This window comes from Chaetodon trifascialis, chromosome 15 (genome assembly GCF_039877785.1).
Source record: "Chaetodon trifascialis isolate fChaTrf1 chromosome 15, fChaTrf1.hap1, whole genome shotgun sequence".
Classification (NCBI taxonomy): domain Eukaryota; kingdom Metazoa; phylum Chordata; class Actinopteri; order Chaetodontiformes; family Chaetodontidae; genus Chaetodon; species Chaetodon trifascialis.
Genome location: NC_092070.1, coordinates 24,869,367 through 24,882,148, shown reverse-complemented (window position 1 = coordinate 24,882,148; position 12,782 = coordinate 24,869,367). Strand labels below are relative to the sequence as shown.

The 12,782-nt window shown below is 48.2% G+C and overlaps 3 protein-coding genes across 3 annotated transcripts in view; 1 reads left to right on the top strand and 2 right to left on the bottom strand.

Annotated features, from left to right (window-relative positions):
- kat8 (K(lysine) acetyltransferase 8) overlaps window positions 1-12,782 on the top strand; it is a 133,916-nt gene that overhangs the window by 35,141 nt on the left and 85,993 nt on the right. The gene's annotated exons all lie outside the window — the stretch shown is intronic.
- On the bottom strand, window positions 4,188-9,031 carry LOC139343799 (oocyte zinc finger protein XlCOF6-like). Its single transcript, XM_070981605.1, has 2 exons — window positions 8,698-9,031; window positions 4,188-7,007 (listed from the first exon to the last, which is right to left on the bottom strand). The coding sequence occupies exons 1-2, from the start codon at window positions 8,981-8,983 to the stop codon at window positions 5,545-5,547; spliced, it is 1,749 nt and encodes a 582-aa protein (XP_070837706.1). The 5' UTR covers window positions 8,984-9,031; the 3' UTR covers window positions 4,188-5,544.
- rab40c (RAB40c, member RAS oncogene family) overlaps window positions 9,476-12,782 on the bottom strand; it is a 16,183-nt gene continuing 12,876 nt past the window's right edge. The window contains exon 6 of the mRNA XM_070981866.1: window positions 9,476-12,782. This exon is cut by the window's right edge and continues 175 nt beyond it. Within this exon, the coding sequence (XP_070837967.1) occupies window positions 12,683-12,782 (100 nt within the window). The 3' untranslated portion in view covers window positions 9,476-12,682.

Genomic DNA, 12,782 nt, shown 5'->3' with positions numbered 1-12,782 from the left:
CTGATGTGAAATAATTTTGAATCAAATTACAAAGAATTCTTCGCTTTGGCTCGGCCGCATTGACTGAAGTGTTCAGGAAGACTAAATGTCAACAGTTTTCACTGATTAACACTGAACTCAATGTTAGAAGTTTCTTTGGTGATAACATTAAAACATCCAGACTTTCAACACTAAGCAGGATGACGTTGACTAAACATGATATTTAAGTTACTGATGCGTCACATTTCATAAGCTGTCGCAGGCGGCGGAGGTTCAGGGCGCCGGGCCGCTTGTTTTCTTCCACTTCCTGTCTCAGAATCTGTTGTTTAGCTGCTTCCGATGAGTCACTTCTGTCTGCCACCTCATGCTACGCTAACCTTTAGCTAACCAAAGGTGTTACTGCTCGATGGCGTGTCAGAGTCTCAAAATGAAGACGCACTGCGCTCATCAGACTGAACAGGACTCATTTATTGATAATGACACAGTAAGAAAATAAAATGCCATTTGCTTTTTATGCACATCAGTAAAAAGTCGTCTGAAGGTTCCTCCTGCGGCTCACATGTAGCCCCAGGCGCTGCTGGTCTGGACTGGTTTTGGTTTGATGATCTTAAGGATCCTGATTCGATTGGGGTCCCACACGCAGTCCTCCTCCAGCCCGCTCCTCACCATCCCACAGTTGGGCGGCACCCAGGCGGTGTCGTACCCGTAGTCGTGCCAGGTCTTCTGACGTGGGTGGCCTTGACAATTGATGGCAATCACGTTTCCCACATTGACCATGACCTTAATGACGACCTTGTCGTACTCAGGGTGATCGATGGGATAGCGGCTCGCTTTCTGCAGGTCTCTGCTGAGGTAGACGCCGCGGCCGAGCATCCCCCTGTCAGACTGCTGAAAACCTTCTTCCTTTATGGCTTGAGCGTTCCGCCTGGTGGTGCCATGATACATGACGTACTTTCTACCATTAACAGGTGCAGAGAGGCCCAGTCGGCCGACGCCATTGGGCACGTCAAAGTCATCCTCGGCCCACTGGTACGACATGTTGGTTTCACTGCAGGAAGGAGTTTCACAAGCATAAGGACTCCATCAAAGAGACTGAACATCGTTACACATGAAACAAAACAGAAATCAAAGCTCAAAGATAAGAAATTATTCAACGCGCTCCAACATTTAAGGTCCATTATAAGTGTTTAGCTTAGCTTAGCAATGCTAGCAGCTCTGCGCGGCTTTACTCGGTGAGCATTCAGACTGATAATGGGCTGTTTGTTGGGTTGTGTTGCTTCAGGAGATATGAAATATGATCCAGGAAGTCCAGATTTTTGTTGAAACAAAATCTAAACCCAGCTGAAAATACCAAAGCTCGCAGTGACAATGCTAACGTGCTAACGTTTAACAGGTTTGTCGTGTACGGCGTCGTAGTTTAGCTTCGTGTTTGTGTGGTTGCTAATTGGCACCAGACAGATGTTTAATCAGTCAGGAAGGTCTCAGACTTAGACTCAGACTTAGACTTAGGTTTAGACTGTTACTTTATGGATCCCAATTTAGGAAATTATTTCGTCGCAGCAGCAGTTTAAACATAAAGACAACCAGAAAATACAAAGAAGAAAAAGGATGAGAATAAAAAACTAAGAGAAAAAGAATGATCTCAAAGAATCTTAATCTTAAACTATAACTCAGCATATGAACACAGAATAAATCTATAAACACAGAATAAATCTATAAACATAGAATAAATCAATGAACATAGAATAAATCAATGAACATAGAATAAATCTATAAACACAGAATAAATCTATAAACATAGAATAAATCTATAAACACAGAATAAATCTATAAACACAGAATAAATCAATGAACATAGAATAAATCTATAAACATAGAATAAATCTATAAACATAGAATAAATCAATGAACATAGAATAAATCTATAAACATAGAATAAATCTATAAACATAGAATAAATCAATGAACATAGAATAAATCTATAAACATAGAATAAATCTATAAATACAGAATAAATCTATAAACACAGAATAAATCTATAAACATTGAATAAATCTATAAACATTGAATAAATCTATAAACACAGAATAAATCTATAAACATAGAATAAATCTATAAACACAGAATAAATCTATAAACACAGAATAAATCTTATTCATATAAGGTTCCACCACATTAACTCTTTTCTTCGTACACGCAGTATTAATACGTGAAAAGTGCAGTACGGTGTGTGTTGTCGTACCTCTGCAGGCTCCTCCGGCAGTGAGGCTGTGAGGCCTCTCAGCTTTTTATACGGCCGTCATGTTTTGGGAGGATCTTCCATAAAAGCACATTCTTACTTTGACTTTCGTTTCACTTGTTTTCTGACTTTCGTTCAGTCAGACCGGACGTGTTTCTTCTGGGCGTGTCAGCACGATGGTGGTTTCTGTCCTGCCAGCCTGCACCTCCTCAGAAAGAAGAAGGAATATGGTTTTACCACAAGGTGACCTCATTGAAGGAGCTCAGGTCAAAGGTCAAACACGTTCTGTTTCATGTGTTAAGGTGAGGAAGGTTACAGCCTCCTCCTCCTCCTCAGCGTGTCTTCACTGGACGTCTCCACTGAACTTCGTGCATTTCCTGAACTTTTCCTTCCTCAGACAGACGAAACTGAACTGAACCACTCAAATAAAAACACTGTGCATTATTTTTCTTTATTTATTTTTATATTTGCATGCATACAAACCTGGATGGACCTGGGCTGTCTGACAGGACCCCCCCCCCCCCCCCCCCACACACACACACACACACCTGAAGGTGTGAGCGTCTGGCCTTCAAACAGAAACACATCATGTGTTTTGAGCGTTTCCTTCCTGACATCAAACATGAGTCAGTTACACGTTAAATCAGGTTGAACAGGATTCCCTGTTCCTAAGAGTGTGTGTGTGTGTGTGTGTGTGTGTGTGTGTGTGTGTAGATGCTTTATTGACACGCTTGCTCTTGGCGTGGATGACACACTTTTCTGTGACTCATCCTGAGACAAAATGAACGATGAAGAGCGAGCATGAAACAGCTCATCGTCGGTCGCTTTCACTTCCAAACAAACAAACAAACAAACAAACAGAGTCGCTCTGACGTCGCTTCTTGAGCTTGAGACTGAACTGACTGACGGAGAGAAAGAGGAACGTGCTGCAAAAGCTCCATTTTAATCTGATCAAGCTTGATCGTTCGCTGTATTTGTGTCACTTCCTGTGTATTTTTAACTAAAACTGAAATTCAGACTCGTGCTGAGAAATCTTAATGTGTATCACCCTCCCACACCCTTTCATTCAGGCACGAATGAACACATGAATGTGATGACGAGGAAAACGGCTGATTGCACCAGTTTCCTCTGCGAGCTCCGCTGAAGATGAACCTCGTTGTTTCTGCTCAGATTCTCTGCGGTGAGTCACCAATGAGGCGCTTCCTGTGCGCGTCGCCGCTTCCTGTGACTGGTCTCACAGGCAGAAACTCGTTTTCACAGCAGTTCAACTTCCTGAAGTTTAGCTTTTTACGGTGATCGAAGGGCTCTTGAACGCAACATGTTCTGCTCATGTAGGAACTGATTTTCAGCGTCAACCTTTTGATCCATAAGAAGAATTTCCTCCAAACTTTTGCTTTGATTTTGACCTTTTTGGTCATGAATATTTAATGTAATTGAATAAACTTAATAATAATACAACCAGATTCACAGGCGCTTTAAAGTTTTAGAGAAAGCCATTTGTGCGCTCTCTACGCTGACCTGAGAGGAAGGTTAAACCTGGTTTCAGCTCCTCCGGCGCCGCTCGCTCGCGCTGAGGATGTTACATGAACATCTGTCGTCCATCTCAGCAGCTGTTGGATGGATTGAAAGGACATTTAGCACAAACATTCATGTTCCCCTGAGGATGAACTGCGATCTTTCTGACCATCATCTGACTTTCATTTATCTAAAACGTTGGTTTGAGATCAAATCCCCGTTCAACTGAAGACATCCCATCAGCCTCAGCGGCTCCGAGCGTTCAGCAGCCTTTAGCAAATGTTAGCATGCTGATGTTAGCATCTGGCCAGAGCTGCTAGTGTGGCTGCAGCCCTGCACATCAACACACACACACACACACACACACACACACACACACACACACACACACACACACACACACACACACACACACACACACACACACACACACACACACACTGGACTCGAGAGTCGGTCGTAAAGAGGAAGATTTATTAAAACAAAGTGAACAAACACTTGGTTTGAGTCTCACAGCTCTGCAGACGTCTTTGGTTGAACACGAGCCCTCAGATGAACAAACAGTCAGAGGCACAGAGTGACGACACATTCAGAGTACATGAAACTACGTATGACAGGATGACTGATGGTGCCTGTGTGTGTGTGTGTGTGTGTGTGTGTGTGTGTGTGTGTGCGTGTGTGCGCGTGTGTTACATTGCTTGTAGTGATCTTTGAGGGTTGCTGCACTGAACTGTAGCAGAACGCAGTACGAACAGAGCACATTAAACATGTTACACCACACAGCAACTAACGGGATGAAAGCAAACGCAGTGAAATTCTGACAACAGAAAAATATGCAGGCTAGAAACGTCGGCGCTCTGATGGAAAGAAATGCTGCTCAGGTGACTCTGAGCTCTGGGCTGATTCCAGATCAGATCTGGGGGTTGGACCGTTCGGCCATGTGAGCGAGTGAACTCTGTTTTAGGTGTGTAACTTTAGAAATTCAAAGAAAAGACAAAACATGAGGCTGTGATCACAGAGGAGGACGTCCACTCACGTCCCCGGCAGGACCACGCGTGGACGAACACGCCGCTGAAAGCAGTCCCAACGAACGCTGTTTCCTCCTGCTCGTGTGAGAAACTGAAGCTTTTTAAACGTTGTGAGGTGTTTTTAAAGACTTCCATCCTCAGTCTGAAGGGCAGAAACTGACCCGCAGAACAAAGAGCTGCTGATCGATCCTGTCAGTCACAGCAGAGGGCGGCAGGGACGAGGACCAACGAAAACCTGCCAATAAAATGCTGCTGACCGGCCACAACCAAACGGCGAGGACACATGCAGGACGACGGTTCAGCTGTGGTCAACGTGTGTTTGCTCACACAGAACAATTTCACAGTGCTGTCCACTCCTGGTGAGGACATCCAGCTCACGTCCCTCAGATCTGCTTCCATGTGTCCTAAACCGGACGCAGGCCTGATGTTTGATGCGACCTCGGGCGGTCTGGTGGAGATCTGCCGTTAAAAGCAGCCTTTCAGGTGAAGCTCGTCCACACAGAAGCAGCCGCTCTGCTCTGCTCTGCTCTTTACGGCGGCGTGCTGACTGCGACGCTGTGATGCGGATCTGAGCGATGAATCCAGACTGAGGCTCGCGCTGTGAACGGTCTTCGTCGTCTCAGGCTGAAACGCTCTGACAGTGTATCTGTGTGTGCAGTCGTGTCGGTGGGCAGCGTGAAAGCAGATCCGCACGGAGACAAGGCTGAAGCGGAAAAGGTGACCAGCACATCCGAAGCTCTCAGCCTCACAGAGTTCATTTACAGGCCGCCATCTTTAACGCCGTCACTTCTGGGTGGTGTGGCTCTTCATGTGAAGCCTGACGTAGGTCTTGCGGTGGAAGCCTTTGCCGCAGATGTCGCAGCGGTGCGGCTTCTCTCCGGTGTGCGTGCTGCTGTGCTGCTTCAGGCTGGAGTGGTCGCTGAAGGAGCGGCCGCAGGTGTTGCACAGGTAGGGCTTCTCGCCCGTGTGCGTGCGGATGTGCCGCATCATGTTGTGGCGGCAGTTGAAGGACTTCCCGCACTCGCTGCAGAGGAACGGCTTCTCGCCCGTGTGGATCCTCATGTGCATCTCCAGACTTCCCTGACTGTCGAAACACTTCCCGCACACTTCGCAAACCTTCCCGTTTTTGTGTGTTTTCAGGTGAACTTTCAAGTTTTCCTCGGAGTCGAAATGCGTCCCGCAGACGCCGCAGAGGTCTGTGGCGTGACTTTTGGCGTGATTGACCAGAGAAACCATGGAGTGAAACATCTTCCCGCACACCTCGCAAATGGTCCGAGCCTGCTGCTTCTTTGGTGAAGACGTCTTGATCTTCGTCTCGGCGCCGTCGCCGTTCTCCTTCTCGTTTGTGGACGTGTTGTTCGCGTCGAGGTTCCGCTTGTGCACGTGCACCAGCAGGTGGCGCTTCAGGGTGGAGTAGTCGTTGAAGCATTTGCCGCACACGGAGCAGGGGTAGGGCTTCTCCCCGGTGTGTATCCGGATGTGGCGCATCATGTTGTGGCGGCAGTTGAAGGACTTCCCGCACTCGCTGCAGTTGAACGGCTTCTCGCCCGTGTGGATCCTCATGTGCGTCTCCAAAGAGCTCGAGGCGCCGAAACACTTCCCGCACACGCCGCACACCTCGGCTTTCACGTGCGTTTTCAGGTGAATCCGGAAGCTCTCCTCGCTCTCGAAGTGTTTGCCGCACACGCCGCAGACGTCCTTCGGGTGAGCCTCCATGTGATTCACCAGAGACACGTTGGCGTGAAACGCTTTCCCGCAGATTTTACAGCTGATTCGCGACTTGGCTTTTTTGGTCGGGTGCAGCGTCGGCGCCTTCGGGAGACGAGGGCCCTTCATCTTCTTCCACTTGAGGTCGCCGTCGCTGTCGTCGCTCTGGGAGCCCACGCTGGGCCTCCACTCCTCGTCGGTGTCGTCGTGTTCGCCCGCAGAGCGGCTGGAGGAGGCCCCGCCCTCGTCCTCCTCCTTCGTCTGCTCCCGCTCGGCCGACGTGCTCGGCAGAGGTTCGCCTTCTCCTCCGCCGCTCTGATAGCTGGGCTGAAGCTGGTCGAGCTCGCTCTTCACATACGGAGCAGTGATGATGATGATGGCGTTGTCCTGCTCCTCCGGCTGGCCGCTGGGGAGCTCCTCCAGGTTCTTCTCGGGCTGAGGAGGCTCCTGGTCCTGAGCGGGGCTCCAGTGCTGATCGCAGTGCTCCTCCTGCTGGTCGGAGTCCTCATCCCAGACAGAGAGAGCCAGCTGTGGTTGGTCTGCAGGAGGAAAAACACAGAAGAAGAAACTTTGAGGAAACAGAATATCGAGCAGAGCATTACTGATGTGCTACTGATCTCTTTTGTTGGCCTCCAGCTAACAGAAACATCTGTTACTCTTTCACTGATCAGTTCTTTTGTCTGCAAAATGAGTGAAAAGCTCAGTTTGGATTTGAGAGATTTTAGAGCTTTAAGGTTGTGACGCTTGTTTCTTCTCTCCAGACGAGCTCAAACAGGTGGTTCACACCTGGAACGAACACGTTTCTCCTCATCTGATAACAGACGACTTTTGACACCGCGGCCGCTGTAAACTGGTGTCGCTGTGACGGATGCAGGAAACCAGCAACACAAACTGACCTGATGAACTCGGAGGCCACACCCACCGCTGTCAGAGCCAATGATCTGTGGACTGACTCCCAAACACACACAAAAGGTCCCACAGCCAGTTTGATCTGACTGGATGCACGACAGCAGGAACACAAGCGAGCACATCCTGCAGGTACACAAAAAAACATCCAACACAACAGCGACCGAACAGAGCGAGCGGCACCGAAACATCAGAGGACGCAGGTGAAAGGTCCCCTTAAAGGTCCAGACTGCAGCGTGTAGTGACATCTGGTGGTGAGGGAGGGAACGCCTCGCTCCTCACTGAGGGGGGGCTTCAATGTTAACTGATGTCACACAAACAGGATAATAATCCACGCACATCATCAGAGCCGGTCAGACTGAAGCCCAGAACTTTACAAAGCACACGAATGAAGAGGTTTGAGTAAAACTGGAAAACACACGAGTCAAACGTCTGAACATCTGCTTTGCTCTGGAAATAAAAGACTAATTTTGTGTTTCCACAAGAGATAAGTTCTCACACAGGTGTCTCCATCAAACTGTCCACCCTGAAACCTTCTGAATGACATGAAATGAAACATTTTTCACATAAAAGTGGAATTTTTTTTGGAAGCGACATGATGTCAGTGTGATCTAACAGGTTTTGTACAACATATAACTCTTAACAGCAGCTCTCTGCCTCCACGTGCTCGTCAGTGTTTTGTTGGTGGTGTTGGTTGTTTGGCTGAACGTGACAAACGATGAGTTTAACCAGCTGAAACTGTCAGCTTGAGTCATGGAAACCATCTTTATCCAAATCACTGCGATGAAATCTACCATTCGGCCACGAGCCAATCGACACACACTAATCCAGACTTTATTTACGCACGCGACGCCTCCATCAAAATAAGACTTTCACTGATCAGACACAATAAAAGTTTATTTTATTTAAAATTATTGCTGTTTAGTGAGTCATTTGTGTGCCGAATGTGAAACTAAACCTTTGCTATCAATAATATATGTTAAATAGTGGAGCATCAGGTAGAAGTATTTGCAGAAAAACAAGCAAATGTAGTATTTCTACATGTTTCAATGAGGTTTGGTGTGTTCTTTCCACCTGGCAGGTATCATCTGACCCCGGAAGAGGCCGGTTAATACGAGGCGTGTCAGCCTGTTAATGAGTCTGCTCAGGATTCATCACATTAAGACACTAATTAATTAATGACTTGTCCTGTTAAAGGACAGCAGAGACACAGCCAGGCCAGGCCACATGCACGGACACGCGCAGGCGGACATGCTAACAGCGGTTCAGTCTGAGCTTCTGACCGACGTGGGGACACTGAATTCAAGGCAGAAATGCACAAACCTGAGAGTTTGCCTGTCTTTGCTTCACGTTTTAAAACGGTCTGCAGCATCCTGCGCTGCCGGCGGATCTCCCGTTTGGACAGCAGGATCTCCTCCTCATAGCCCGCGATGGTTTTCTTCACCGCCTCGAAGATCTCCTCCGCGGCCGCGGACAGACGCTCGTTGACGAGCACTCTGAGCAGCTGGACGCTGGACATGACGGACAGGATGACCGGTAGTGTCTCCAGGTCGGAGGGACACACCTGCGGGGTCTTAACACGATGTTTGTGAGCTGAAAACTGCAACATGCAGCGTCCCACCGCTGTCAAACCAGAGCTCGTGTTCGGCTGACATGAAATGTTTCCGGTTACCTTTTATTCTTTTCAAAATAAAGGCTTATTTTCTAAGAATGTAGAAGTTAAATAATGACTTATCCCCTTTTGAATAAAACCAAATAGAAACTATCACCTTGATACTTGAACTGCAGCATGCTGTGATACTGTACATATTGTGTGAATATACTGTTAAATTAAAATGAAGCCAAGCTTTGACCTCACAGATGTCAAAAAGGTAGAACGACCTGCTCTTTAACAGGAAACTGATATTTCTGGCTCATTAAATGACATCTGGAGTAAGCAGCTGTTGTCTCTAACGTGGTCAAACGTCCTTCATCGTCTTGATGTCTCTGGTACGCCGGTCTGGAGACGTGATGAGGACTTTGTCTCCAGCAGATGGCAGCCTTCCCAAAAGAAACTCCTTCAAAACAGCGAGCCAACACCAATCAGCAGCGACATCTGGACTCCAACATTCAAGAGTTTTATTGTGAAAAATTCTTCCTCTTCATAACATTGCCTTGAAACTGTACAATCAATAATTTAAAAAAAGAAAAATGTTCAGCTTTGTGTTTGAAGAACATCCCCACACACACTCACACACACACTTCAGGTCACTCAGCAGCTTTAGCCAAAAAACAGAATAGTGTTTTACAGGTTGTTTTTTTTTTTCCCTCAAAGTCTTCATCATCATCATCATCATCATCATCATCATCATCATCATCACAACAGTCTGCTCCTTAATACAAGACTTCCAGAGAGCATCTCTGGACCTCCACCATCCTCCAAACATTTCCATCTTTTAAAAAAATGAAAATCCAAAATGGAAACTCAGTTCAGGAGAAACACAGTTTAAAGAGGGTCAATAAACACTGAAGGACCCCCCCCCCCCCATAGAAAACCACTCAGAGCAGCGTCATCCATCCGGTGAGCGGCGTCCTGCGGCAGCCCTGAAAGCCTCTTCCTGTCCGCTGCAGAGAGGAAACCTCTTCAAACATGTTGGCAGCGAGCTCGAGTCAAATTCCTTCTGGGCTCCATCTTTCTTCAAACACTGATGCCAGAACAGACGCTGACACAGTGGAAGCTGTCTCATGTTGGTCAGCTGTTTCTGAGTCTCTCAGCCTGAAACAGGTCTGCACGCCACGGTGAGACGAGACGAGAAAGAATCGCTTCGTTTCACTGATGTTCAGATAAATAAAAGGTCTTCAGGTCAGATTCGCCTTAAAGGACCAAACCGGAGTTTCTGCACATCTGACCAGATTTACCACATCATCATCATCATCATCATCATCATCATCATCATCATCATCATCATCATCATCATCATCATCGTCGCTGCTGCTGCTTCTCCATCTGTTAACGTGTTCTGCCGTCAGTCAACAGCTCTGTGTGGCTTTGAGCTGAAGCTAACATGCTAACAAACGTCCTGATGGTGAGCAGGTGTGATGCTGACCACGTTCACCATCGCAGGTTAGCATGTTAGCATGTTAGCATTCATTCATCAGCCCTGAATGCAAAGTCCAGCTGAGCCGGGGGGACAAACAAAGTGACGTCCTCAAACTATGAGAGTCCACTGAGCTGTCCAAAGAAATGGACCTGAGGACATCTACAAGATCTTTCCCTTCTAAGGATCCACCAGGATGTTTGTCAGCTTGAGCTCAACCTGCTGCTTTAAAAGAACAGCAGCGAGCGGGAGGAAGGCGGCTGGCGCCATCTTGGCTGTTTTAATGAGTCCAACAGGGACAGACAACACAATCAGTGAGACGTCAGTCCAAAGAGCAGAACTTCCTTTAAGCTTGTTAAAGTCTGCAGGCAAAGACGAAGAGAGTCCACAGCAGCAAACTACAGCACTGGACACCTGAGGACAGAGCAGAAAAACGAAGAAGAAGAAGCAGCAGCGACGGACAGAGAGCGGGGACAGAGGAAGAAGCTGAGGAGGACGACGGTGAAGATGAAGAAACAAACAGGCCGAGCTTCCTGTGGAGGAGCGGAGGATGAAAGAGCAGCGAGGAGCGACGAGGCCTCCAGAGATCTATGAAAAGAGCATCTATTATTCAGCAGCTATGAATCATGGGACAACACGCGGAGGCGGGGGTGCAGATCAGAGGGAGAGAGAGAAGAAGACGCTGCATTCAGTCCTGTGGGAGACCTGCTCGGAGAGGTCTGCTGTTTGGAAAGCAGGAAGAGTTCACGTGTTGGAACACGACCGCCGCTCCAGCTCGACTGCTTTCCACACGTGAAGCGAGACGCCGACGCGCCAAAGACGCCGTCACACAGCGACACGCGAACGTGAACAGTCCGCCGTTCGTCCCACCGGACGTGAACGCAAACGATCTCAGTCTCTAATGTTGAAAAGAGCAAATATTGATTTTTGGTGTTTGATAACTGAGCTGTGTCAGTCCATCGGTTTGGTCCTTTAAGGTGAAACTGGTTGTGTTTCCTGTCGGCAGCTGCAGCTGATCAGAGTTCAACCCGTCAGCACAAACATCACTAATACTCGCAATATTCAGCATCAATACATGTTTTGGTGAATCAGTGATTATTCGGATTGTTCTGAAACTCAGACACAGAGTCTGAGTGCCGTGTGCGTGTGTGTGTGTGTGTGTGCGGTGTGAGTGTGGAACAGGTGTGACAGGACAGGTGAGGCGTGACATCTGAAAACAGGAAGAGAAGGAGGGTCTGGCAGGGAGGGAAGGGGGGGCTGTAAAGTGAAAGGGCAGCATCTCAAGACTACAACTCCCAGAAGCCCCGGGGCCAGAAGGAGGTGTGGATATGACACATTCAGACCGTCACCGGCCTCGTCCAGCCTCACGTCACTGCTTCACTCGAGCTTTGTTTTAACTTACTGAACAGATTTCATCACCTGGCATCAAAACTGAAGAGGAGAGACGTTAAACAGGTGGTGGTATCCATGGCAACAAGCATCACTGGATCCCTATAAATAAAAGGTGAGACTGTAGGTGTGAACTGCTGACTGAGGATCGGCCTCATCGAGCATCGTGTTGTTTCTGTGCTTGCAGGAGTCTGTCGCAGGTGAGGCGCCTCATGTCGCTCAGTCTGCTTCTACAGACTCAGGAAACCTCTGGAATCGACTCAGACTGAAGGCACGCGAACACGTCTGGACCTGAGATCTGGTTCAGGTTGGGGGGGGGGGTTCAGGCGGCGCTGACCACTAGTGTCTCCATCATTAGCTTATTGGTCAGGCGTGGACAGAAAGAGGTGGAATCATGACCAGACAGACGGAGGACAGAAAGACACGAGACACAACAGTGAAGAAGTGTCCTTCAGGTGTTTCTGTGCAGACTCAGTGAGCGGCGTGCTTCACGCAGAGTGAGTTTCTGAACACGCCAGGAAGCTCCAGCAGTCTGGAGTCTGTTCTGTCCTTCTGTCCCTGGGCTGTAGTGAGAATCAGGTCTGTGGGGACCAAAATGTTTGTGGTGGTTGTCCTCTGAAAACCTGAGGCACCACTCCAGCCCCCCTCACCTGGAAAGTTCTTCATGCTCTTTAACATGATGTCATGCAGGTGAGAGGGTGCACTCATTCATCCCTTCATCATCATCAGGTTCAGGGATGAGCTCCTCTCCTCCAGCTAACAACATCCTGTGCATCTGTCCTCTGATCCCTCGCTGCCGCTCGGTCTCCGTCTCTTAGAGACCCCCCCGAGGACGCCGTTAATTAGGAGATCTTACAGTTGTTGCGGGTGCAGTTCTGCGGCGGGCTCTGCGGCGGACGGATGGACTTGGAGCGCTTCAAGCTGTTGCCTTTGGAGCCGCCG

What these genes read in the sequence shown, in the direction of transcription:
- LOC139343799 (XM_070981605.1), bottom strand. Translation starts at nt 8,983, where the DNA reads ATGTTGCAGTTTTCAGCTCACAAACATCGTGTTAAGACCCCGCAGGTG. An exon ending in AAAGACAGGCAAACTCTCAG is followed by an intron (nt 7,008 to 8,697) that starts GTTTGTGCATTT and finishes TTCCTCCTGCAG; the next exon opens with ACCAACCACAGCTGGCTCTC.